Source organism: Balaenoptera acutorostrata, chromosome 21, assembly GCF_949987535.1.
Source record: "Balaenoptera acutorostrata chromosome 21, mBalAcu1.1, whole genome shotgun sequence".
NCBI lineage: Eukaryota > Metazoa > Chordata > Mammalia > Artiodactyla > Balaenopteridae > Balaenoptera > Balaenoptera acutorostrata.
In genome coordinates this window covers 30,002,394-30,028,221 of record NC_080084.1, presented here as the reverse complement: position 1 = coordinate 30,028,221, position 25,828 = coordinate 30,002,394, and the positions used below count along the sequence as shown (strand labels likewise).

Below are 25,828 nucleotides of genomic sequence, written 5' to 3'. Positions count from 1 at the left end.
TTCACTAGAAGCAGGCCCATGATTTCTATATTATCTACCTCTGGTATTTTTCTCCTTAGATTATAACAAATTACTTGGCTCCAACATGATTATAAATACAAGAGCAAATGCAGGCCCTGATATATAGTAGAACCCAATAATAGATAGTAATCTAGACAATCTAGAATATTCTCATAATTTTTGACTATATGTGCACATACATATATAAAGGCACACATATATACATATAAGTCTTAATCAGAAATTCTCATATGCTTGCACTGTATACTTAAGACCCCTCAGCAATTCACAGGCCACCATTTGGGAAACTGGCTTTTTCCTTCCATGCACCTGAGGCAGAGTGTGAGAGAGGGTTGCCGTTTTCTCTTGCAGCTCAGATCCCATTCTGCACCTCTCACCACATCCTCTTCTTTACCGTGCATTTCATCTGCTGTCCATCCCTCCAGCTCCAGAGCTGATCAGAGGTCCTTCATATGTGGCGATGCTCCTGTCATATTTGATGTTCGGCTCTGTCTTTTTGATTATGATCTGGGTACCTACTGGATTACCTCCTGGATGCCCCATTTCAGACCTTATTACCTACCATGCCTCTTACCTTAACCCAGGCCACAGGAAACCCTGCTTCAGGACACATTCTCTTCCCTGTTTTTTACTATTATGGGTGGCCTTCCTCTGGGTTTGCCCTAGCCCTCCGAGTGGGGTCCAGATAACAGAAAGATAGACCATTTTGAAGTAACGGGGATGCGAACTAGGATACTGGTAATGGGAAATGAGAAAAAAGCAGAGAGTGTGAAGTAAACTTCTAAATATTCAGACAATGATTGTCAGTCAACCACATGAGAGCAGTAGGAGGAAAGAACCCTCCTACTTCCTGCTGAATCAAAGGATCTCGCTCGACTTACTGAATTACTGGGAGAACGGTTTACTGAGGCAGTCTGTCAGGACAGCTGTGTGAGGGACATCTACCAACCTAGGATATGCACAAATCTGGCTTGAGGCGTGGGCAGAGCCCAAGTGGAAATTCAGTAGGCAGCTGGTGATAAGGTGGATGTCAAGATATGAGAATCACAAGTCTAAGGCCATAGTTCAAGCCCAGGAATCACTGAGAGTTTGAAGGGGAAACAAAAAAAAAAGAAAAAGAAAAACAAAGCAAATGGTTAGGCGTTGGAGCCTGAGGGGCAGCAGAAAGAAGGAGCCATTGTAAGTTTCAGAGAACAAGTATTTGAAAGAAGTAGGAAACAATAAGAGAAGTGTTTTAAACTTGCAGAGACAAGAAAAATTGCTCCTTTTATGGCCTTAAATATGAAAAGAAAAAATCCCACATGGATTTTGTACTACTAAAGGAGCCTGCAACAATGGAAATTGGAGTGTCTCTTCCATTTATTTGAAACCAAAATGACAACTCTCTCATGAGATATGTAATAGAAATAAACCAGCTTCCTTCTGATTTGCATTTTGCTCTCTTTTAACAAATATATTAAAAGGAGTTGTTCCTTGCAACTCATATCTTTATTTACAAAAGAAATAAGTATAAATTATGTGTGTGTATAGACGCATGCATATAAAGTTAATATATTGTCATTTACTGAGTGCCTACATGGTATCAATACAGTGCTAATGGTTTTGTACACATTATTTCATGCAGTCGTCACAGTTACCTTTGGGGTGAGTATTATTAACCTGAGAGCAATGAGACAAGTCATTAAGTAACTCAAGTCATGGAGCTGGCTAATGCCAGAGGCTAGAGCTGATTCAGATGTCTGACTTTAAAACCTGTGCACTCAAACAGAAGGTAAATTTCATGATATGAGTATGTGATCATTAGTCTGGGTTGCCAGACAATATAAAGCTATGTTAGTACAATAAAAAACAAAACAAACAAAAACACAAGAAATTTTACCCCCTTTAGCTATGCCAAAAGTAAGAAAATTCTCCAGGTTTTGAAAGTTGTATACATTTAACTAACTGACATTAAAAAATTATCTAAGGAATATCTGCCATGTAATAGTTATCATACAGAATTTCTGGAATGAATGAATAGATGAATGAATACTGGATTTTAGCAGAAAACTGCCTTCATCCCATAAGCCTAAATTTATAAGTCTATGAGAATTGTTCCATCTATTCTTCATTGAATCAGAAGTGTAAGAATTCCATTTTTAATAGAGTGCCAACCTCTGTTTTGAGCTCTGCCACATAGCCTGATGTTAGGACATTCTAGGGTCTAAAACCTACAGCTCGAGGCCAAAAAAGATTCCCAGTTGTTGATCAGACAACATGAAGTGGGACCTTCTTAAGTCCTGGGAATCAGGGTTCACTTGTGCAATAAGCTTCCAGATTTAACAGAAGTAGTTATAAAGCTGTTCTGTTTTGGCCTCCTGGGTCTGAATCCTTTCAAGGCAGGGTTTCCTATGTGCTTGTAGAATGAATGTCATCTTTTCCATTTAACCTGCCAGAGAAATGTAATTTCATTTGGTGTTCTCCTCAGATGAGAATTGTAAGGAAGCAGGACGCTGGGCACGCTTCAGTGAGTGGCAGAGAAATTAAGGTTTGCGAGATCGAACAAATGATTATTAGAGCGAAATCTCAGAGAAAATGGTGAGGAGACAAGATATTGGCAATACTCTGAGATCTTGATCGTAAAGGACATTTACTACATTCAGTAATTTGAGCTGAACATTTTGCAAAATACTTAGCAGCCTTCACACTGATACATTGCCTTGGCAAAGCAGCGGCTTTGGAAAGCCAAAGGTTATAATTCAGTTATTTTCAATACTTTGTCCAAAATGATGTCCATATGTCCATGTTTTTTTGTTTTCCATTTGCAAATTTTTATTATGCTTCACACACACCCACTCACACACACACACACACACACACACACACACACACACACACACTATGTATATTTCAGACGGTTGAAATAGCTGATCATAAATTTAAGTACAAGAGAAATTTTAGAGCTTGGATTTTCCCAGAAGTTTGATTTTTATCAGCACCACATTTTCTTTTACTCCTCTGATAATTTCCCATTGCATTCATTGAAGATTTTGATAAAGAAAAAATAACAAAGACGACAACCAAAAAACTCACACTGAACCACAGGTGGCCTGGGCTCCTATAGAGCAGAAGGTGGTCTCACTTGGGAATCAGGTCTGTGCTCCGGCCCTAGGTGTTACTTTTTCTTGTTGTTGTTGTTGTTTTTTATAAATTTATTTACTTATCTATTTTTGGCTGCATTGGGTCTTCTTTGCTGCACTCGGGCTTTCTCTAGTTGCGGCGAGCGGGGGCTACTCTTCATTGCGGTGCGCGGGCTTCTCATTATGGTGGCTTCTCTTGTTGTGGAGCATGGGGTCTAGGCGCGCGGGCTTCAGTAGTTGTGGCTTGCGGGATCTAGAGTGCAGGCTCAGTAGTTGTGGAGCATGGGCTTAGTTGCTCCACGGCATGTGGGATCTTCCCGGACCAGGGCTCAAACCCATGTCCCCTGCATTGGCAGGCAGGTTCTTAACCACTGCGCCACCAGGGAAGTCCCTGGCCCCAGGTTTTCAACAAAGTCGCTGTGCTAACCCAGGCAAGTCATTTTATCTTTCTCTTCCTCACCTGTAAATTGTATTTTTATGTAAACTCTTTCAACCAGTCCTTCCAGCTTTATCCTACTGTGTGTGTATTCTCGTTGTAATCTGTGGGAAAATCTCTAAATAATCTAAATTTAAAACCTATGATGATTTAAAATCCATAATATCTTAGGTTTTGATGGAGTAAAAGAAGATCCTTAATTTAGTGATTGCAGAGCTTCCCTTTGACAAGAGCACCTGAATTGAGAGTGTTATTGGGAATTCCTTCTTATCCCCTTGCATTACTCTATGTTCCTTACTGTAACCTATTTAACTTGAGAATTGTTTTTGTTTGTTTGTTTGTCTCATAACAGATAAGTCTGGATCAGAGCTAGTAAATTTAAGAAGGAAGTGCTCATATTGACCTCTCCCTCCATCTTACTAGTTTTTAAAAATTTCTTTTTCATTCATACCCCTTTCTTGCCTGACCTTTCACGTAAAAGCTAGCCTGCGTATCTCTGTAGGACCAAGCCTTCTGTTCTAAGACCTCCCCTTAATTCCTTAGTTCCGCAGACCTGCTTTCTGACAGATAATTTATAACTAATACATTTTATGACAATGGATGCTTTGATGCTCTTAGCTAAGGTAATATTTACCGTTTAACAGAATTTCCTGGTGCTTTAAGGAAAATGAGTCTTTGGCGAGTTGGTGGGCAGGAAGACTTAAGCTGGGGGAGGTTTTTGAGACCTGAGGTGGGTGATTCTTTACTCTGATTCATATGAAGTCTCGAAACCAAGGGGTCAATATGGTGATACATTTGTGATGGTAAAGATATTATTCTATGCTTTCTTTTTAGTATTAAATAAAGTAGAATGCATCACACTGTTCTCTTGACCACGGCCATATGATAAGGCGTGTCCATGTGATTAAACTGCGTGAGAGCCGTCAGACATACCTTCTGGAATAATAAATTTAAAGATACTGTATTTTGACCCATTTTCCATTGTTTCTCATTCACTCTTAAGACCCTTACAACTTTGGAAATGTGCATACTTATGACACACGTGAGAAATGCAAATATGTAACAGTTTTTGTATATCTTTGAGATGAAAAATAGAAAAAGAAAAGAAGAAAATTTCATAACGTCTGTCAGAATAACCCTGTGCTTGCTTCATTTCTTTTCAGCTGTGTCCTGTGGAATCCCGGAGTCCCCAGGAAACGGTTCATTCACGGGGAATGAGTTCACGTTGGATAGTAAAGTGACCTATGAATGTAACGAGGGCTTTAAGCTGGACACCGGTCAACAGGCTACAGCTGTGTGTCAAGAAGATGGATTGTGGAGTAACAGGGGGAAGCCCCCAACGTGTAAACGTAAGTGTTCTAACGCTCATGCCCGTCTTTGCAGATTTAAAGAGGAACGGAATGTGCTGGTGAGAACTCTAGGCTCCAAAGTGCAAGATCCTCTCCCACAGCGTGTGAGGGCTCGTCTCTGGCAGTGTGGTCATGTTAACACCAATTTATTCCATATCAGCCACTCTGACCATTTACCATAAGCTCTGCAGTCTTGAAGGTGAGTCATATGGAAGCATGCTGGTTCCATCAGCACCTAGACCATGAAATTTACACAGCAAATCCTGACTGTGCTGCCATTTTCAATTTGGAGGGATGCAATCAAGAGGATATTGAGACATTAAGCACTCTACACAAAACATTAAAACGTAATTCAACATGAGCTTCCTCTGCATCTCCCATCTCACTGTAAGTTCCGTGAGGTTCAAGGCAATGCATGGTCTATTTTTCTATCACCTGCTCTGCGTAACACACTGATGCTCAATAAATATATGACTGATTTGTGAAGTGGGGTAAGTTTTCTGGAAAGCTATTTACAGTATATAATAATATTCTTAAAAGGGTCAAAAGGTTGGGTTCATTCTCAAACTCGTCTTAAAAAATAATAAAGTCCATAACACAAAGCCAAAAAGAACAAAAGTTCACACACACACACACACACACACACACACACACACGTACATGCCCACACACACAGTTTATACCAAGAGTTTCATTGCTGCTGTACAAAACTGCCTCAAATTGGAAATAATCTAACTACCTAGTTTCTAAAAATTGAAAACTATGTAGTATTTCTACATATACAATATTTTTGCTCTTAAGATATTTGCAAAATAGATCTCATGGGCTTCTATTATAATATTAATTTATTGACTTTTTTGTGTATAGTGTTTTGGTCATGTTAAAATTATTTGAACATTTTAGGTATGAACATATAAATGTTTACAAAAAATAACTGACTTTCCTCCATACTTTTTATTTTCCTTGCCATCGTTTTAATCTATTTTTTTCTTTTTTGCAAATAATTATTGCATTCCTGAGAGTCAGTAAGGCACTGTTGAGACAATCCCTACCCCTCAACTCCTGGCAACCACTGATCTTTTTACTGTCTCTATAGTTTTGCCTTTTCCAGACTGTCGTATAGTTAGAATCACACAGTAGCCTTTTCAGATTGGCTTCTTTCACTTAGTAATATGCATTTAAGGTTTTGTCATGTCTTTTCATGGCCTGATAGCTCATTTATTTTTTAGCTGAATAATATTCCATTGTCATATGAACCACCGTTTGTATCCGTTTACCTGCTGAGTGACATCTTGGTTGCTTCAGAGTTTTGGCAGTTATGAATAAAGCTGCTGTAAACATCTGTGTATAGGTTTTTGTGGACATAAGTTTTCAAATCCTTTGGGTAAATACCAAGGAGCATGATTGCTGGATTATATGACAAGAGTATGTTTAGTTTTGTGAGAAACTGCCAAACCGTCTTCCAACGTGGCTGCACCTCCCGCATCCCCACGAGCAGTGATGAGAGTTCCCGTTGCTCCACATCCTCACCAGCATTTGCTGTTGTCAGTGCTCTGGATTTTGGTCCTTCTCATAGGTGTGTAGTGGTATCTCCTTGTTTTTGTTTGCATTTCCCTAGTGACATTTGATGTGGAGCATCTTTTCATATGCTTATTTGCCATCTGGAGCCTGGTCTCCAGAATTCCAAAGCAGGTGGTTTACATCGGCCAATAAGTGGATTGGCGTCATAGAAATTCAACACAAGGGTTAACTACATGACAATTATGAGAAAAAAGAAGCACAGCATAGCTTTTTAAGTCCTGATTTGAGGGTAGAGAAAGAGAGAAGCAGTTTCAGAGAGAGGGAAGCAGACAACGTGTCTTGGATTCCACCAGTAAAGTGTGTGAGGTCTCTCCTCTGGGCACAGGGCGACCAGGGAGTTGCTCTTAGCGGGAGGCCTGCACACGCCCTAACTCATCCCTGCTCTGCCAGGACATCCGCCTGGTCATCTGCATGGGCCTTAGACAGATGGCCTGATGTAAACACTGTGGGGAGAGGTGACAGACACAGAGGAAGTAACGAGTGTGCCTGGACGGGGGTCAGTCTTTATGGAGGAGACGGCGCTGCCACAGAGACTGAGCTTGGTCTGGTGGGATGAAAGCGATAATCAGAACCACCTTTCTGAGCGGTAACTCTAAACATTTGTCTGTGTTACATCATTCAATGATAATAGTAGTCCTCTGGAGAAGGTATTGTTTTCTTCATCTTACTGACTTAATACAAAGTAAGCAACTGAGATATACAAAATTCACAATTTGCAACCAAATACATTTGATTGGTCACGTCATAAAAGCATCTGGAGAAGTGTTTGGTTATAGTCGAAGTGCCCTGTTGGAGGTCCCCTGCTGCCACCGGTAAAGCTGTGCGGTGATCGTTTGGTTCGGTCCCAATGCTTTGGGTGTCGTGAAAGCGCAGTGGTTGTGACGTTGCCAGGACCTGCCTAGGGGTGCGCTGCACTGTGGTGGAGCGTGAGCCAAGGCTCTGCATTCCACCAGCCCACAAAGAGGTAGCTTAAGTATTAAAGAGATTTCATGATCAGTGGGGTTAGTGTAAGGAGAGAGTATATGAGAGTCCCGCAGCTCTGAGAAATGCCCAGAGATTGGGGCAAAAGAGAACACAGAGGAGAGCACGGGAGCAGAAGCCAGGCTGTGCGTCTGAGGGCGCTCTGGGCTACCCACATCCCGGCGGGGGGATGGAGCTCAGGACGGCAGTCTGGACACTCCCTCAGCCCCTCCTCACTGCCTCTCCTCCTCCCGTCCCACTTCCATGCACGCCAGGTCACCTCCACCCACACCCGTGAAGTGACCCCCATTCATCTCCCTCCACAGTCTCCTCTCACACAGCCGACTCATCTTTAAGCATATGGACATCACAACATGACACTTCGCTGCCTAAATCCTCCCAAGAGTTCTCATGGTGATTAAGATAAAATTCGCAAACTCTTTATTTTGAACTCACTTCTCCAAAAGGCAGATATTATGGAGAGTCCACCTGGGAACGTGACCCAGCTTGTGGATGAGTCTGGTGCTCACACCATGTGGATGAGAGCTCATGTAAGACTAGTCTTGGACCCCTGTATCTTGCAGGCTGGATTCCCAAAGCCTTACACAGATTAACCCATTTAATCCTTACGAGGAATGCAGTTGTGGTATCACATCACTTAGATGCAAACCAGGAAGAGATGGGTTAAGGTGGCCAGACTCACAGACAGAGTCGCCAAGTCAGGATTTGGTTCCAGGAAACCCGAGCAGAGAGCCCTGTTCCTAATCTCTATGCTGTTCTGCCTCTTGGAATTGATTTCTCTCATGATTTGTAAGTCTTATATGTTGTAAAACTGAGACCAGAGACAGAAAAAAAAAGATGTGTCTTTAATCTAGCATGTAATTCATTCCAAAAACTATTCAATAGCTGATGGTAGGGGAGGGAGTCACCTTTTGTTTGAGGATTGTAGCAGAACCAAATGATTTCAAAGACAATGTATATTTATGTCTAAAATTTTCTGGAAAAATCAGGAGTGAGAGGCCTTTGTCAGTTCAAAGGCAAATGTTACATCAATTAAGAGCACTACTTCATGTTTACAAAAAGCGTAATGTTATAGCACGTAAGGTGGATTAATTTATACATATATTTGATTTTTTTCTGTTTTAAATGCACATCTAGATGTACAACAGCTTTAAAGTTATAGTGAAAAAAATTAAATAACAAAATTGCTTTTTACATACAAATGAGGTTCCCAGTCTGAGAAATTTATAGTATGTTAGTTAAATGATTGTTAAATGGGAAGAATCAATTTACATTTTAAAACCTTTTTTGATACTGACTGCTACTTGTTCAGTAGGACAGGAAAATATAACATAATAAAATGGGAAATCGACCTTAAATTTTCTGAGTACCATCTTAAACTTTCAAATATTTTCCCCATTGTTTATTAGACTTTATAAAAGGAAGAAATGGACAGTTCATTAAAATTCCCTGGTGTTCAAAGCCTGGAAAAATCCATTTAATTTTTTGAGGGGGAGTTGTTTTTTTCACTTAATTTAAATTAAAGAAATTGAGCCAAGTAAGCATAAAACTTTACCTCTGAGTCAAAAAATTTGGTTACTATTAAATTCTCAGATGTTTATTTCCCAAAGGCCAATTCCTATGTTGGTATGACAGTTTTATAAGTTTCTTTACCAACTGAATAATATGTAGATCAGTACACTGAACCTCAAGAGATAAGAAACACTTCAGCTTTGATAAGTAGTAAATGTAAATGGTAAATAAACTTAGCTCATTTCACCCTTGGGTTTACTAAAATGAAGGTTGTAATAAATAACTGTTTCAGTTTGCATATGGCCCACAATCGTACAAATCTCCAAGGCAGATGTTTGAGCCTCATTTCTTTTCATTTTAATTATTTACTGAGACTGGATTTGGATCATTGAAGATATGATTCATGCTAGAGCCATAATAAAGCAAGGGAGAGTTATTGGTACAAATGTCCCAGGTCTACTAGTTGGACAAATGATGAGTAGATATGTATCACGTCCTCTGCATTCAGGAGAAAAGAAAACCATTAAGATTACCTTCCAACAACAAACAAAATCAACGTTGAAATCCCAATACGGAGAGGCTTTTTTCTTTTTCAGTTAAAGCTATTAGAGAAGCAAGTTTGTCATTAATAATTTATTAAGGACCTACTATGCCCTGGGCTCCATGGGTACTTTTAAGTGATTAAATGCAATGTGTATACATTTCAGGAAAGAAGGAGCAAGTTAAAATAATATGAAATAGATTTATATAACCTGTAAATAGCCCAATCATAGAGCATCTAAGATTGCACATAAATTATCTATTTATACATATATACATCTGTACTCATCTACATGTAATATATTTATACATATAATCATATATAATACACATGTACATGTGCATACATATATAAGTAAATTATACACATACATATTTTTATATGTGCATGCATATATGTGTGTTTGTATTATAATATTATAAAAATGTTGGGGATATATATTTATCCCCTTAGTCCCTCAAAAAATGGCCTTACGGTATTAACTATTTCTATGTTCATGGTATAGTTCAGGTTATTCTTTTCATGTAACACCTGGACCAGCGTCATTTAATCATAAATCATATTGTTAAACCACAGTGTTACGAGACCAAGTATGCACCAGCGTTGTTGAGTTTCTCTCTGTGCCAGGCATTGTGCAGAGCATTTCACGTGGGTTCCACCTTTGAGTCCCTGTAACAAACTTGAAGCACTGTCATTATTGCCATCCCGTAGGTGGGAGCTACTGACCAGAGGCGTGAGTGACCACCCAGGGCTGCAGGGAGGCCCATGCCAGAGTCAGGCCCTCTGCTGCCGGCCCCGTGGTGCTTGACCACTGTGTCCTGCACGTGCAACTGCTGTAAAGGGTCCTTATTGCCTATACTGTGCATTGACAAGAGATTTCAGTTAAGATGTTAGCAAAGCTGATGAAGGAAGGCCAGGCCACCCCGATCTAAATGCATAGTCATCGTGCAAACTACAAATGCATTTCTGAAAGTATATATTAAAGCTCAAAAGGAAGTGTGAGATGTGAGACACTTACCTCTGTCTTCCAAGGCTGCGATCAGCTATGAAAATACAGCCCAGACCAAAGGGTGGTTTAATTCCTCAGCCGGCAAGACGGACGGGTGACCCAGGGGGAAGTGCCCCTCCGCACCGTCCAGCCCTGTCCCCAGCCTGCTGAGATCTGCCCCTGTGCCCGGGGAACGGAGTGGGCAGCTGGATGCCCACCCACCCCGGGGTCAGGTGCTCATGGGTTCCGGGTGCCGCACAAGCCCCACGAAGCGGTGAGCGGCTTAGTGAGCGCTGGCCGGGTCCACCTCCTGGCCGTCCGAGGCAGCACTTTGCAGGGTGGGCTTGTGCTGCTCTGCACAGGGTGAGGACTTGGCCTGCCAGTGGAGGCCGCTTTCTGGGAGCATCAGACGGTGACAAACCTCACTGTCATATGTTCTGTGGGGACAAAGTGTTTTAAGGCTGTAGATCACAATTGTGCAAACTTTTTACGTCTTTTGGGATTGTAGTGCTTTGGGGGAGTTAAGCTATTTAAAGGACCCAGATTCTGTCATTTCAGATGTGTTTTTGGCCCATTATTTTCAGGGCCAACTATATAATCTTTCCGTCTCTTTCATTTTATTTCACTTCCAAAGATTGAACACGAGTTCGTCCAGCTTTTTGTATTTTAGTTAGAATTGTGAACTGAGGGCTCCCCTTGGCTCCCTGATAAATATGAGAAAATGAAGTTTGAACAGAACACTTGAAGAACGGTAAATACAGGGTTTGTGGTACTGAGGTTCTTTACGGCCCCTAAGCACAGGACTGTGTGAGTTACCCCTCTCCACGTTTAATCTCTAACAGATGTAAGCTGCTCAAGGGTAGGCGTAACTCTGGTTCATGGGTGGAACTTTATAAATATTTGTAGACTGAAAGAATGAATGAATGAGTGAGACTCTCTGTAACGTGGTCTGACGTTACTTAATTTTCTCTCCCTCTTTTCCTTGTTGATTCTTCTTGCCAAGCACCTGACAGCTGCTCAGTGCAGGGCCGTGGTCTCTGGGGACAGGAGCTGCGTGGAGGCCCCTCCTCTTTAAGACCCCTTGGAAGTCCATTTATTATTAGTTTGAACAAAGACGTAATGAACTAAAGCTACTTGCAGTGAACTTAGTTCCGAAAACGCACCCAAGTCAGAAAGGCAAGATCACTGTGGGATTCCCTCTTTCATTCTCTTTCTACAGACACACACACACTCGGATTGGAAGTACTGTTTTCATCCTTTCCAGGGCTTGGTTTAGACTCATTTTGTGTAATTATAAAATCAGCCAAATTATGTAATTTTAGAAATAGATTTCTTATGGAACCTAGATTATAGAATTTGCAAAAAAATTCTGAACAACATTTGCCACTTAGTATCACTAAGTGGATGAGGTTACTTCAATATGGGTCTTGTTTTCTTGTTGAAATGAGGTTTCATGGCTGGTGTTTAGGCTTCAGTTCGCTATTTCAATGTCCCGTGGTCTGACTCTGATAGTGTATATTTATTGTCTGACCACAGTAGCAAAATGACAAGGAGCCCAGGGCAGAAAAATATGTCCAATCTCATAAGGGCTTGGAAACTTCACAAGTGGAAAAGGTAGTCATCACAAGAATAAGTAGAAATCTGGCAATTCCAGGACGCTGAGAATATAAGTGTTACGAGAGTCTAGGTTCAGTCAAGAATCTTGGAGGAGAAGGAACCAGGAGTTCTAAAGGCTCCTGGCTTTTTAAGTCTGTGCCTCTGAAATGCTGATGTCTCTCAGGTGAGCCTGTAAGTTACACTCTAGAAGTTTACTTCAAACTCTATCCATCCACCTACTCTTATTCTAAATAACTCATAGCTAATCATGCTAATCATTTGGCTAAGCTCTGAGGTAAAAACATTCATTTAAAAAGAATGTTTACCTTTAAGAATTCCAGGATCTCAACCCGGCCTGATCCCAACCCTGCCTTTGTGGAAGCATTTCCTCCCAGGGAATGCTTGTTGAAGTTAGATGGCATGGAGTGCATTTAAGTCAGGATGGTACCCTGGGTTTCCCCACTTCATGCTCCTTATTTACCGGAGCCAAAGCAGCTTGTTCTTCTGCTTCTGATGCACCAGAACTAAGGCTAGCTGTGCCCTTCCGCAGCCAGTGATACAGATGTCAGTGGCACACTGAAAGCTGCACTAGGTTGTGAATGCAAGTAGTTCTGAGGCTGGCTAAATCATTTTGCTCCAATGGCGTCAGATCATAATTTTATCAATCTAATTAAATGTGCTTGAACTAAACTTGGTAATAAAAAGCCCTTACCCACATTGAGTGTGATGGGGGAATATCTACATTACAAAGAAAAGACAATTGCATCCCTGCATCTTGGGGCTGATTAGAATATCACAGAAGATTTATGAGCAGTATCTGTAATTTATGAGAGGGGAGGCCAAAGGGCTTTATTTATGGTGGCAATGCTGTCATTGTCTGAATATCTTATACAAAACAACCGTTAGCCTGTCTGGTTCGCTACTGACGGGATGACTCTAATAAATCTGGATCACTCACGGGAAAATGAAAAGCCAACCTCTCTCAAGTAAAATGTGAAATATTTTGTGTTGTCTTTGAAACATTCACAGGATAGAGAAACTGCATCCTTTCTGCACAGAAACTTTATTGTCTGTGCTTTCAGTAGGTCTGATTTAAGGAGGAGTATTTAGGGATTTTTAATACAAAACTACGTCACCCATGTCAGCCCTTAATTCTGTTAACCATGTGAGTTGGGAACGGTCGTCCGCACATCTTCTCTTGAATTTTCTGAAATAGAAGAAAATTATTCCAGAAGAGTTGTTTTTGTTTTTTTTTAAGGTGATAGAAGATAATCTATATTTCTGTTTTAAGAAAGGAAGGAATGTGAGGTAAACCGGCAGGTGGACCACTCTCTATCAACTCGGTTAAACCTGCTTGTTATGGAGAGCATTTAATTTCACTGCCCTGGACCTGGCAATTTATTCACTTATAACTGTCATAAGTACTGGTCTATAACATTTATGTAAACAAAATGCTCTCTTTTGCTACATTTTCCAGATGGACCAATATTCTAAAACATTCTTTAAGAATTGTCATTATGTATATATTGGTGTGCCCAGAGTTCTCACTGATTGCGTTGGTGCCAGTTGTTTTAGTCATGCGCAGAATAAGTGCGGTTGTCAAGCTGCGGAGGAAATGGCAGCCTCAGAGATGCACAGGTCGGGGTTCTAACCGCGGGGGGCCCAGCTTACTGGCTGCTCCATGAAATACAAGTAACAGGACCGCCCGTGCCCTCCCTCCCCGTGTTGTCGTGAGGGCCACTCAGTGTAAAATTACATACACGTTTATACACGCAGTGTGAAAAGGGTGTTTATTTTTTTATTTATTTTTATAAATTTATTTATGTATTTATTTTTGGCTGCGTTGGGTCTTCGTTGCGGTGCGCGGGCTTCTCATTGCGGTGGCTTCTCTTGTTGCGGAGCATGGGCTCTAGGCACATGGGCTTCAGTAGTTGTGGCACGCAGGCTCAGTAGTTGTGGCTCGTGGGCTCTAGAGTGCAGGCTCAGTAGTTATGGCTCATGGGCTTAGTTGCTCTGCGGCACGTGGGATCTTCCCGGACCAGAGCTCAAACCCATGTCCCCTGCATTGGCAGGCGGATTCTTAACCACCGTGCCACCAGGGAAGTCCCAGGGTGTTTATTTTTGAAAACACTAAACAAATACAAGTCAGTGGAAGCAGCAGTACTAGTAGCCACCCGTGACTTCAGGCAACTGGGCAGGTGCACGGGGAAAACCCTGAATTGTAGTGTGAGAGGTTTTTGTTAGGAAGAATGAAGTGTTTTCTCTAAACTGTCAGCGCAGTGGCATGCAGGCTGCTTTGCTGCCTCTGACTGTAACTCAGCTTTGCCTTTGTGAGTCCTGAGGGAGGCGCACACGGTCACTGCGGCTGCGTCTGAGGGGCAGGGCCGGCCCTGGACAGAGCAAGAGCCCTGCAGATGCAGCTTCCAGGGCCCTGCCCCCTCCCCGGCGGCCCCCGCGCGTTCCCGTCTTCCTCCTGTGAGGACCCCCTTGAATCTCTGCTCTGGTTCTCGCTCAGCCTCATGTAGTCTGTCATTCCACTCCTTTTTCAGGTTTGCCTTATTCTGTTACGTCTGATGTCATGAAATGAAAATGTCTCTATCAAGTAAAATATTCAGTTCTATGTACACACTCATTGCAGCTCCCTAAGTGTGGTATATACCTGCTTTCCTCCTATAGCCTGGGTTTTTGTTCTCTTTTCTTTTTTTTTCCCCTCAAAGTATTGATGTTGTGGGAAGAAATTTTAAAAAATAAGAATCCAACAGAAGCACTGCAGTTTTCCTAAATAATCCCCAGTTAAACTTGTATGCACTGATTTATGTAATCTTTTATATTTATGTGTTGTATTTATACAATCAATATAGATATATAGATACATAATTTGTATATGTATATGTATGTGTGTTTATATATGTGTGTGTATGTACATAGGTGTGTGATGTGTGTATATACGTATATTTTGTGTCACAAGGCAGCAGATTCTTTCACTGGCATTTAGTTTAACTGTTTCAAGTTTTGTTCTGAAAAAATTTTTTTCAACTTTCACTTTTTTCCAGCCTATTTTTTTTAATTTATTTTTTTATTTTTAAAATGTATTATTCTTTTTTGACATACAGTGCTCTCTGTGGTCATCAGGCCATCACTTGATTGGTTTTGCTCTGGCCATTAATAATGTGTAGAAAACCTGGAAACTACAGAAAAGAGTAAAAAAAGGAAGAAGAAGGCATCTGTAGTCTCACTGGCCACAGACACCCCATCAACCCTCCTCACGTGCTTCCCTCTTGTTTTCCTTTCACCACTGCGGTCTGAAGCCCACGTTCCAGGGAATCCCGGGATTCTGTCCTCGTGTGTGTGTGTGTGCGTGTGTATGGGGTCCTGGTGCATGTGCCATGCTTTCTCCCGCTCACATACATGCACGGCAGAAGCCACAGTCCTCTGGGCTCATACGGGGCTTCTGCCCAAGAGCCTCCTTTCAGAGAAAGCCTTCACTGTGAGCATGTTGAGTCTCTCATTGACCCAATCAAGAACGATTGGCTGTAATATATGACTTAAGATTGAGTGTGTGACATACCGGGGGAAGGAAGGGTGCTCCCCCGAAAGAGAGCTGGGTGCGGGAAGCAGGGGGCACCCGGCAGTGCACCTGGTGGAACAGGTGTGGAGGGGAGAGACACAGCAGTTGTGTCTTGGCAGGTGGCAGAGGCTGGACTCTCCAGAGCCTTGTCTACAGTGACCTCAAACCGGGGAAGCGTAACCCTAAGGTATGCAAGTTGTTTCCAGGATCTGTCAGAGGGGAAAGTGAAAGGAGACCTATTTCCAAACCCTAAACCTCCATATTCACTCTTCCTTCAGATCCAGCTGCCAGAGCAGACTCTCCAGCACAGGGCGTGCCTCCTCTCAATCCTTCTCAAACTTCTTCACAAAGAGAGGCCTGACTCACAAACAACGCATTTCCACAGTGCACCTGACACCTGGTTTTATTATACAGGCACAGGCTTTAAAGTGGGGTGGTGTTGGTCCAAGGGAAAACAGACCAATGGCAGAGAACACAGAGCCCAGGACAATATTGGTTGATATTTCGACAAAGGTGACACTGCAGCCCAATGAGGGAAAAGACAGAGATCTTTTCAGTAAATGGCTCAACTGGATATTCATATGGGAAAGTGAATCTGCATCCCCGCCCCACAGCATAGGCAAAATCAAGGCAAGATGATGATAGGCTAAAGGTGAAAGGTGGAACATAAAACTTCTATGAAAATACAGCTTCCCCTTTTCCGCCAGCCCACCTGCATGAGCCTGGGTCAGTTAAAGAGTTTGCAAGCTCACAAAAAAACCTGATAACAGAGGAAAAAGTAGATATATTGGACTACATTAAGTTTCAGTACTTTTATTCTTCAAAACGTATGTTTAAGAGCCTGATAAAGGCAAACTTAAAAAGGGTAAAGATATTTGAAGAATGTATATCAAACAAATATTGTTTAAAGAGTTCCAGTGAGAAAAATGCAGAATATCAAATAGATGCCACTACATCCCACATCAGAATGTATAACTTTATAAAATAAAAAGACAGGAGACCTGGCATCAGCAGAAATGTTAAGTCACTGGAACTCTAATACATTGCTGGTAAAGGTGGTAAGTTGACACATTCTCTTTCGAAAAACGTTTGGTAGCGTGTCCTAAAGCTGAAAATATCTTATGAGCCAGTAGTTCCTCCCTAGAAATATACCTACAGGTTTGCATAAGGATATTCATCTAAGGACATGCTCAGAGCTGCAGTTTGTAAAAGCCAAAAGTGTGAGACAACCCCAATGGCCATCAGTAAGGAATGGATACATTGATCGTATATATTTATACAATGGATCATAATGTAGAAATACAAATAAGCACTCTAGCTCCATGGCTTAACATGGGTTAATTTCAAAAGCATAATACTGAAGTCAGAAGTAAAAGAGCACGTGACTCCACTCACATGGGGTTCAAAATAGGTCCCACCATCTATAGTGTTTAGACGGTCATTAATGTCATTAGAAGTTGGTTCACATTCTTGCTCCCCTTGAGTGAAGTGTGCATGCTGGGGAGGGGAGGGAGTGTGCCTGGTGGCGAGAGTGTGTGTGCAGTTCTAGTTCTCGATGTGGTTGCTGGTCAGGTGGGGGTGTGTTTATTACATAAAAGTGTACTTAACTGTATAATATCAATTTGTGCACTTTCTGTTTACACGTTTCAATACAAATTTACCTGAATATCTAAAAATAGGAAGAAACCAACAACACCAACAAAACCAGAAAACAAAAATAAGTAACACAAAAACCTCCAGAGCACCAAATCGAGGAAGGAGTCCCAAGCACTGGTGCAGGTGTAGAGAAAGCCAGTGGCTTTCTGTTTACAGGTCTAGTGGATTCTAACTCCTCATTTCCGATACAATTTAAACAGTTTCTATCAAGCGATTTTTGATAGTGGTGATATTTGGTGTATAACTAAGTATGAGTGAGAGATATCGCTGTAACAAAACAATTTCCCTTACCATTTCCTTGTTTATGTTAAGCTTTCTTAACATAAATAAAATGTCTGTAATAAAAATCTATAAAAAGTAAAAAATAGTAATAAAATCAATACTAAACCTAGTGTCTTTCTAATAATCAGTAATGCATGCCATTCATTAACTGGTGTATTCCCAAAGAAATGCTACTTTTTGTGCTTAAAATAGATGAAAAATTATTGTATTGTTAATTTAATCAATCACACATTGATAATAAAATGACAGTACAATTTGCTACTGATAAATATAATAGGATTATTCATAAAGGAGTTTAAACATAAAACATATTAGAATAAGTTTCTGTGGGAATTCTAGAATGGACAGTTCAAGGAGAACACAGAATGGAACCAATTTTATGGGTAGTCATGTATTTCTATTGAATGAATATTCAAAAATATAATATCAAATGGCTGTGGTATTATTCTCTTGGATCTGAGTAAAAGTGATGTTTTTCTTTAAGGTATAAATATTTACCATACTTTGCATATTGTACCGTCAATTTATCTGAGCTTCTGAGGGAAACTTTTGGGTTTTTAATGAAGAAGTGGAAGGAGATTAATATTTTTATGAAATTCCTTTAAGGACATGCAAGTGGAGTTAAGAGCTTGACTTGCAGGTGTGGGGAGGCAGCTGGAGGAGGAGGGGGTGAGGAGGGAACGCAGTGACTCAGGGTGGGGGGGTGAGCACATGAGAACAGTTTTCAGGTTCTGACTTGGGGGGCTGTGCTGCCCCCCAGAGTGCAGTCAGGAGATCAGGTAGGCGTGTGGGGTGTGCAGAATGTTCTGGGTCTGTTCCCCCCAACAAAGCCCCTAGAGCTGGTACAAGGAAGGCTGTGGCTTCCTTGTTCCCGGGGCCAAGCGACAAAGCGCGTTCTCTGTGGCAGCTTGACGGGCAGGACGCAGCAGGGCTGATCCTTTTGTGGGGACTGTTTGCCTTGTTTTTTTATGAGTGCAGACCTGCATGTAGTAAAACTCACCAAGAGGGGATCTACTGACCACGGTTTGGAGGGATTGGTCTTCTCCTGTCATCTTGGTTCACCTAACTTGGATTTTACCACTCAAATAAACATCGTAGGTCGTTCAAACTCAGACATTTCTGTATACTCTCCCCCTTGGGGCATCTTTGAAAATATCAAATAAAATCACATCTGCAGAAATTTCTGGAAAGCTCCACCCTTCCCCTCTCTTCCTTTAGTAGGCCAAGGTAGACTTTAGATAAATATTTATTCCAGTTCTCACTTTTCTTTTTACTCTCAATTTCTACCCATATGCTTTTATTGCCTCAGTTTCTTTGTGTTTTTTGTTGCTGCTGCTGTTGTGTTTTGTTTTTGCTGCCACAGCATTTTTTTGGGGGGGGCATGTTACTTTTCAAAGCACACACACTCACACACAGACTAGAATGTGTCACCAGCACCTGCTTTGTCAGACATTATTCTCAAAAAAAAAACTGTAAAAAGACATAATGTTTACAATAAAAGAACTTAGAGCCTAGCAGGGAGACAGAAATGCAAGCAAACAATTAAACCAGAATCAGATAATTAAAAGGAAACCAAATACCATTTTCATAAAGAAAATGGTGAGGACACGGGGAGGGGGAAGGGTAAGTTGGGACGAAGTGAGAGAGTGGCATGGACATATATACACTACCAAATGTAAAATCGATAGCTAGTGGGAAGCAGCCGCATAGCGTAGGGAGATCAGCTTGGTGCTTTGTGACCACCTAGAGGGGTGGGATAAGGAGGGTGGGAGGGAGACGCAAGAGGGAGGAGATATGGGGATATATGTATATGTATAGCTGATTCACTTTGTTGTACAGCAGAAACTAACACACCACTGTAAAGCAATTATACTCCAATAAAGATGTTAAAAAAATTTTTTTTAGTAAAAAGTAAAATAAAAAAAATAAAGAGGTAATCATGCAGAATTTGGAAACCACTGCTGTGGATGATATTAGCGGAAGAAAACTTCTGATTCCACTGTGTAAGCCAACATTGAATCCTTCTTGGCAGAAACAGAGTTTATAAAAGATAGTTCAGTAATTTAAAACAATCAAGTTAATTCTAGAAACACAGCTTTGATGAAATGAAATGGATTTTATTTGAAAATTTAAATTAGATTTTTAAAAATTTATTTATTTATTGTTATTTTTGGCTGCGTTGGGTCTTCGTTGCTGCACGCGGGCTTTCTCTAGTTGCGGCGAGCAGGGGCTACTCTTCGTTGCGGTGCGCGGGCTCTAGGCACGCTGGCTTCAGTAGTTGTGGCTCGTGGGCTCTAGGCGCATGGGCTCAGTAGCTGTGGCGCACGGGCTTAGTTGCTCCGCGGCATGTGGGATCTTCCTGGACCAGGGCTCAAAGCTGTGTCCCCTGCATTGGCAGGCTGGTTCTTAACCACTGCGCCACCAGGGAAGTCTCAGATTTTATTTGAAATATGCAACAGGATTGAAATTGAGTTATGGATTTGTCAGTTTAAAGACATTAAAGTCTTTTCAGAAATGGCAATCATGCCTGAAATTCTAAAGGTAATCTGGTTAGAAAAAGAAATTATTTATATCACTAGGCAAAACACTTGAATATCCATATAAATTTTGGATAACTGTTTTACCTAAAAAATACCTGAGAACTCGATCTAAGGATTATTTTTAAATTAGAAAATTCTTTTCACATTTTAAACCTTGTTGATATTATTATTGCAATAATACCAAAAAGGCCTATTTTTTCTGTTTATTTGCACATAGTAATGGTAAAATTACCAAGAGAAGATTAAATGGGATTTTTGTAACATTTTGGATATGTCTGATTCAATTATAATGAACTTGTGTAGAATTTATAAGTAAAATGTATTTATTAATATTATTCTGAAAAAAAAAAAAGTATCTTTAGCTGATTCTTCCAGGATCAATAAATTAATCAATCTGGTCAACTTTGTGGGTAGCTGACTGTGAAGGTTATTAGCCGATGTAGCTTCATATTTAGGGAAGTAGAGTTCTAGTTCCTAACGTAAAATTAATTTTAAATATTATTGTACTCTTCAGAAAATATATAAACTTACATATACCAAATCTTGCGTATATTTTCAGCACTGTCATAAATTCCTTGAATCCACTCCGGTAGTATTGCACTACAGCTACTGCTATTACTACTGTTATTAAAAGTGTTGCTACTGCTCTTCATGAAGTAGCTACTGTAATTCTAGTTCACTTCCTAAGGACATGAATAGATTCTCTCCTTGAAGATTCGTTAAACACTTTTCTGTATAGTATTAATGTGTGTGCATGTGGATTTTGTGTGCTAATAAATCCAGGAATAGAGCCTATTACGTAGGGAGGAAGGGAATGAGGGCATCTGATTTTCTTGGTCTAAGCTGGTTTTCAGTTACTCAATTACCATTTCAAGTTTCTTAGAGGATAGAGACAAATTAGAAGTAAGATTTTTCTATTCGTGCCTACATTTACCTGATGATCATTTTCAATGAACCTCGGGACTTTGTGGGAGTGATTTATCCCTTTACATGTAATCCCACTGCAAGATTTCCAGTGCACTTGCCATGAGGCTGTGGAATGCATTTTGCGTATGGGATCATTTTTGTGTGGCTATGTGGGTAGTAGAGAAAACCGCAAATAACAGGTGATGGCATCTCTTCTGTACAGCACGATGAGTTCCATACAGGAGGCCTTTACCATGGAAAGCAGGCCTGGTCTGACCCCTTGAGAACAAAGCGATGATGTTAAGTGTGTTTCTTTCCAGCGGTCACTTGCCCTGGCATTGAAGCCCAGCTCTCAGAACATGTCACCTGGAGACTGGTGTCAGGATCCCTGAATGAGTATGGAGCCCAGGTGGTACTGAGCTGCAGCCCTGGGTATTACCTGGAGGGCCAGAGGCTGGTGCAGTGCCACGCCAACGGCACGTGGAGCGTAGGGGCGGAGAGGCCCAGATGCAGAGGTGAGTAACAGGTGTGCTCCTGACCTCGAGGCCATCCTGAATCACTGACAGCGATGGCATCCACCTTTTAAGGGACTGTAATCTATCGTCCTATAGGTTAACTGTGTAACCCGATGGCATTTCTTTTCATTACAACAATGAACATGTATTTTTATCTGACATACTTAAATATATGACCGCTGCATTAAGTGTTAAATGCTGTCTTTTTCTTGTTGACGATCATATTTTACAAATGTTGAAATATTAGAATACTCGATATTTCAGATCAGCTCAAAAACAAATCCAGGCCTGTATTTAAAAAGATCAGTCTTATTCCATGCACTGACTATTCAAACCTTTTAATTAGGATCTTGGGAATGCGTCTATTTATGCTAAGGATATTGTGTTCTCAAATAATGACCGTCTTGAAAAGGGAGATTATTATTCTCGTAGGTACAAGATAAGCAGTTAAGCCTCTGAGTGGGTTTCATAATAAATATGAATAAATAGAAAAATAAAACAATATTAGCATTGTTCAGAGCACTGTTTGATTCAGACATATTTAATATACAATCTTTAGTGGGATTGTTCACAGGAAATTATCATGCATAAAAACAAGCAGTTAGACTGGTGTCATATTTATAAAATACACAGCTTAGTAAGAATAAACCAGAATAAAAATGGAAAAAGGACAAAAGAAATAATGCTTCACTGTCTGTGATAATCATTCTAATTCCACTTTTAATGGAACAAATGGTAATGAAGCTCCCACTAAAGCTCTTCACCAGCATCACAAAGGCGAATCAGGAAGGGTCAGGACCTCTGCGAGCTCATAATCCAAGTGGACAGCACCCCCAGGCCCTGGACAGCCCTGCCTGAAGCTTATTTATTAATGGTTCCCAAATCATTCCCCAAAGTGTCCTGGTTTGACTAGTTGTCTGGTCACTGAATTGGTACTGAATTTCTCCGTGTTAGGGTCTGAATTAGTGAGCTCGCTCCTTCCCACATCTGTCCCCACCAGGAAGCTCAAGATGTGACTTGGAGACTCAGTCCTTAAGTTCATAAGGAGCACATTTTTGTAAGCCCAATCTGCCACTCTGTGGTAGCTTTTTCACAGGATAAACACCAGGTCTGCATTTTATTGGAACTGAACCAATAGAATCTTCAAATGTATTGTCATCCAAATCACTGTCACAGCTAAGGAGCTGTATTTTTATTTATTTTGTTGTTTGCCTATGTTTTACCTAAGAATGGCCCAGTCCACAGGATCTCCTGGATCTAACTGTTTGGGTTACCTACCTGCTTAGGGGCTGGAAATGTTAGGAGCTCCCACTCTGCTTGTCCAGTTAGCTCCAGATGAAGAGATGACCTTTGACCACCTTCTAAGCGTATCCATAACAACTATGAAGTCAGCTGGGATAGTCGCCACTTCTTGAAGAGTTTGTATTATTCTGACTCCAGGATATTCCACCGTGTCCATAGACAGAGCCCAGGTATCCAGGGGTGAAGAGGACAGGAGACCTTAGTCTCACTTTGAAACTGTTAGCTCGGCAGTCACCCATCTTTGAGGAGGAATGACTATCAATGGTTATCCCTCAAGAAACAAGAAAGCAAAATTAAAATTCCATGTCTGGGGGTGCCCATATAACCCCCCTAACACAAGGACTGTGTAAAAGCTGGAGCCTATTGCTATTTTCTTGTTACGTGTATTTACTTTTTGACTTACTGCTTTAAAAATTAAGAAAAATGTTTATCACAGAAATTCATGAATCAAAAAGAAATCATCTTTGCATTTAAAATTTTATACACACAGACCTAGAGAGCTACATTGGAATTTTGCTATATTATAGATATCCAAAGAACATTGTCTGAATTCTGGCCTGTACCTCTTTTCTAACTGCTTAGTTCAGAGCTCTCATAAGTTAGACCTGGGTCAAGCTGTGAAGTCAGCAGGCTGATCTTTGATGACCTTCTATTTGTATTGATAATTGGGGATCTGCCTGGATTGATCATACAATCATGGGAGTATTTATCCTTCAGACTACACATTTCATCTGTATCATAGGAGACCACGGAGTGGACATTCTTATTTCATTCTGTGTTGGTGTGGACACTGGCCGTCACTTAGAATGACCTAAATGTGAATTTTCTTGATAATATACTCACAAGTAAATGTCCAGCCTGCATCAAATAACTCATGTGACACTAACTCCCCCAGGGACAATGAGTTCATGTGGACATTTTCACTTTGCGTGAGGCCTTCTTCCTGGCTTGATCCGTGTATCTTGGCACTATCCCTCCTGGCCTGCTAATCCAAGTCCAGATTCTGGTCTACATGGCATGCCTTCACATGCTTAACAATAGCTGTCGTATGTCCTCTGAACCTTTTCTTCATGACTGGCAGCACTGCCCCATTCACATGTGTGCCGTGTCATGTGTTTGCTGCTCCTGTCTAACTGCATATTCACAAGGCTTTTTCCAGGAGGAACATGTTTGAAATTACCTACTCTTGACCTTATTTATTTGTCACATTCACAAATAATATCCATATTGCTGACAATAACATCCATAATCCTGTTGACTTCACAGGTTTGAGAAATGAAATGTCTCAATATGATTTCTTTTTCAAAGTAGAGGATTTCAACATGACTATAATTGTAGAATTGAAGGAAAGAGGAAAGAGGCTTTTCGGGGGGTGAGGCAAAGGCTTAGAATGCACAGTAATAATGAGAAAATACTACAGTATCAACAGTAAATCGGGCAGAGCTGGCGGCACTCTGAGTGTCTTCAGCTGAGGGTCCTCTGCCCCAGACACACATCCTCTGTGCAAGACACACTCTGAGAATTAAGAGGAGACAGTTGACTGTGCATATGAATTTATATTTAACAGAAGAGAAAAAAGCAAACTTATTGACTTTATTCTTGAAAACTTGATGGGAGAAAATAACACGTAAATAAAGCTTTCCCTTGGATGTTTGACACAGGTTTTTGTTTGTTTTTTAGGGGAGAGGGGTTTTCCCTTTCAATTAGGGGAAGTTTTCAGATGGGTGCTGCCTACCTCATTAACGTGTCAGGTTTACTGCCAACCAAATCTCTACGTGCGAGACCCCATTATCCAGCTGCTGAAAAGCTAACATTTGTTCCACTAGTTCTTCTTTACAGTCTAGTGAACCTTAGTAGCGGACAAGCCTAAAATAGTTGCGTCACCAGGATATTTTTAACAGAGGCTAAAAGAATAGAAGAGATGCGAAAACAGAGTCAGACTTTCTGCTAGTCCGCCATTAACGGTGTGTCAAGACCTCCGAGAGGAGGTGTGCTCAGACCTCACTGCTATTTAACACTTCTTACTAAAAGCTGAGTTTTCAAAACACGGTCCATTTATCCTGAATGGCTACAAGTGGATCTTTAAATATCATAGCTCAGGGTGAAGTTCATACTATGTTTGAGAAAAGGCTTAATGAAAAGTTCATAACTAATTGTAAAAAATCTAAATCCGACTCAAATCCATTGACATTTGGTAGAGCAAACATGTTAGCAGTATCACTAAATGCATAAGATATGACCCTGTAAGAGTTTAACAATCCTACAAACTAAGAAGTCCTCATGGTTCCCTCAACAACAATAATGTTCTGATCATGACATAGTCTAGAGCTGAACTTCCCAAATTTTTGGTGAGCAGTGCCCCTAGAACACACATTTCCTGGCTGTGTCTGTCTGTCCGTTTGAAATGGAACCAGGGTTATGTGTCTTGGAGTAAAATCAGCTTAATTCAAAAGACTGGTCTAAATGATAAAATTTTCTTCACTTCAATTATCAGTAAAGGTTTTCAGACATTGGATTCAGTTCCCTGAATAGGTCCTGAGATGGGCCTCACTGTTAGCGAACCGGGACCCAGGCCTGGTCAGGTGCGAGGCATTGCTTTAGGTGCTCCCACGGTCCTCTCTTTGGATCCGCTGCACAGCCCTACCTGACAGGTGCTGGTATTAACCTTTAGGAGATGAACCAGGAGGACCGAGAGATTTAGAGAAGTTGGCCGATGCCACCGAGCTAGGAACTGGCAAAGCTGAGCAGAACCTGGGTGGGTAGCCTGCAGCCAGAATCTGTGTTCTTAATCACAACTTTTCACTGCCTCTTATCAGTTTACTGTTAATAAGGGCTCAGTAATTTTTAGCAACATGGCAGCTTTTCCCTAAGCCCTTTACACATAAGAACTCACTCAGTACATCAGGAAGTCTTTATCACTCTTCTTAGAAGAGCT

At 41.0% G+C, this 25,828-nt stretch overlaps 1 protein-coding gene across 1 annotated transcript in view; it reads left to right on the top strand.

The window, feature by feature from the left end:
* The window catches only part of CSMD1 (CUB and Sushi multiple domains 1), a 1,828,277-nt gene that overhangs the window by 1,729,099 nt on the left and 73,350 nt on the right, over window positions 1–25,828 (top strand). Inside the window, exons 50-51 of the mRNA XM_057537433.1 lie at window positions 4,740–4,925; window positions 21,397–21,591. Coding sequence (XP_057393416.1) covers window positions 4,740–4,925; window positions 21,397–21,591 — 381 coding nt within the window. The remainder of the gene's footprint in view (window positions 1–4,739; window positions 4,926–21,396; window positions 21,592–25,828) is intronic.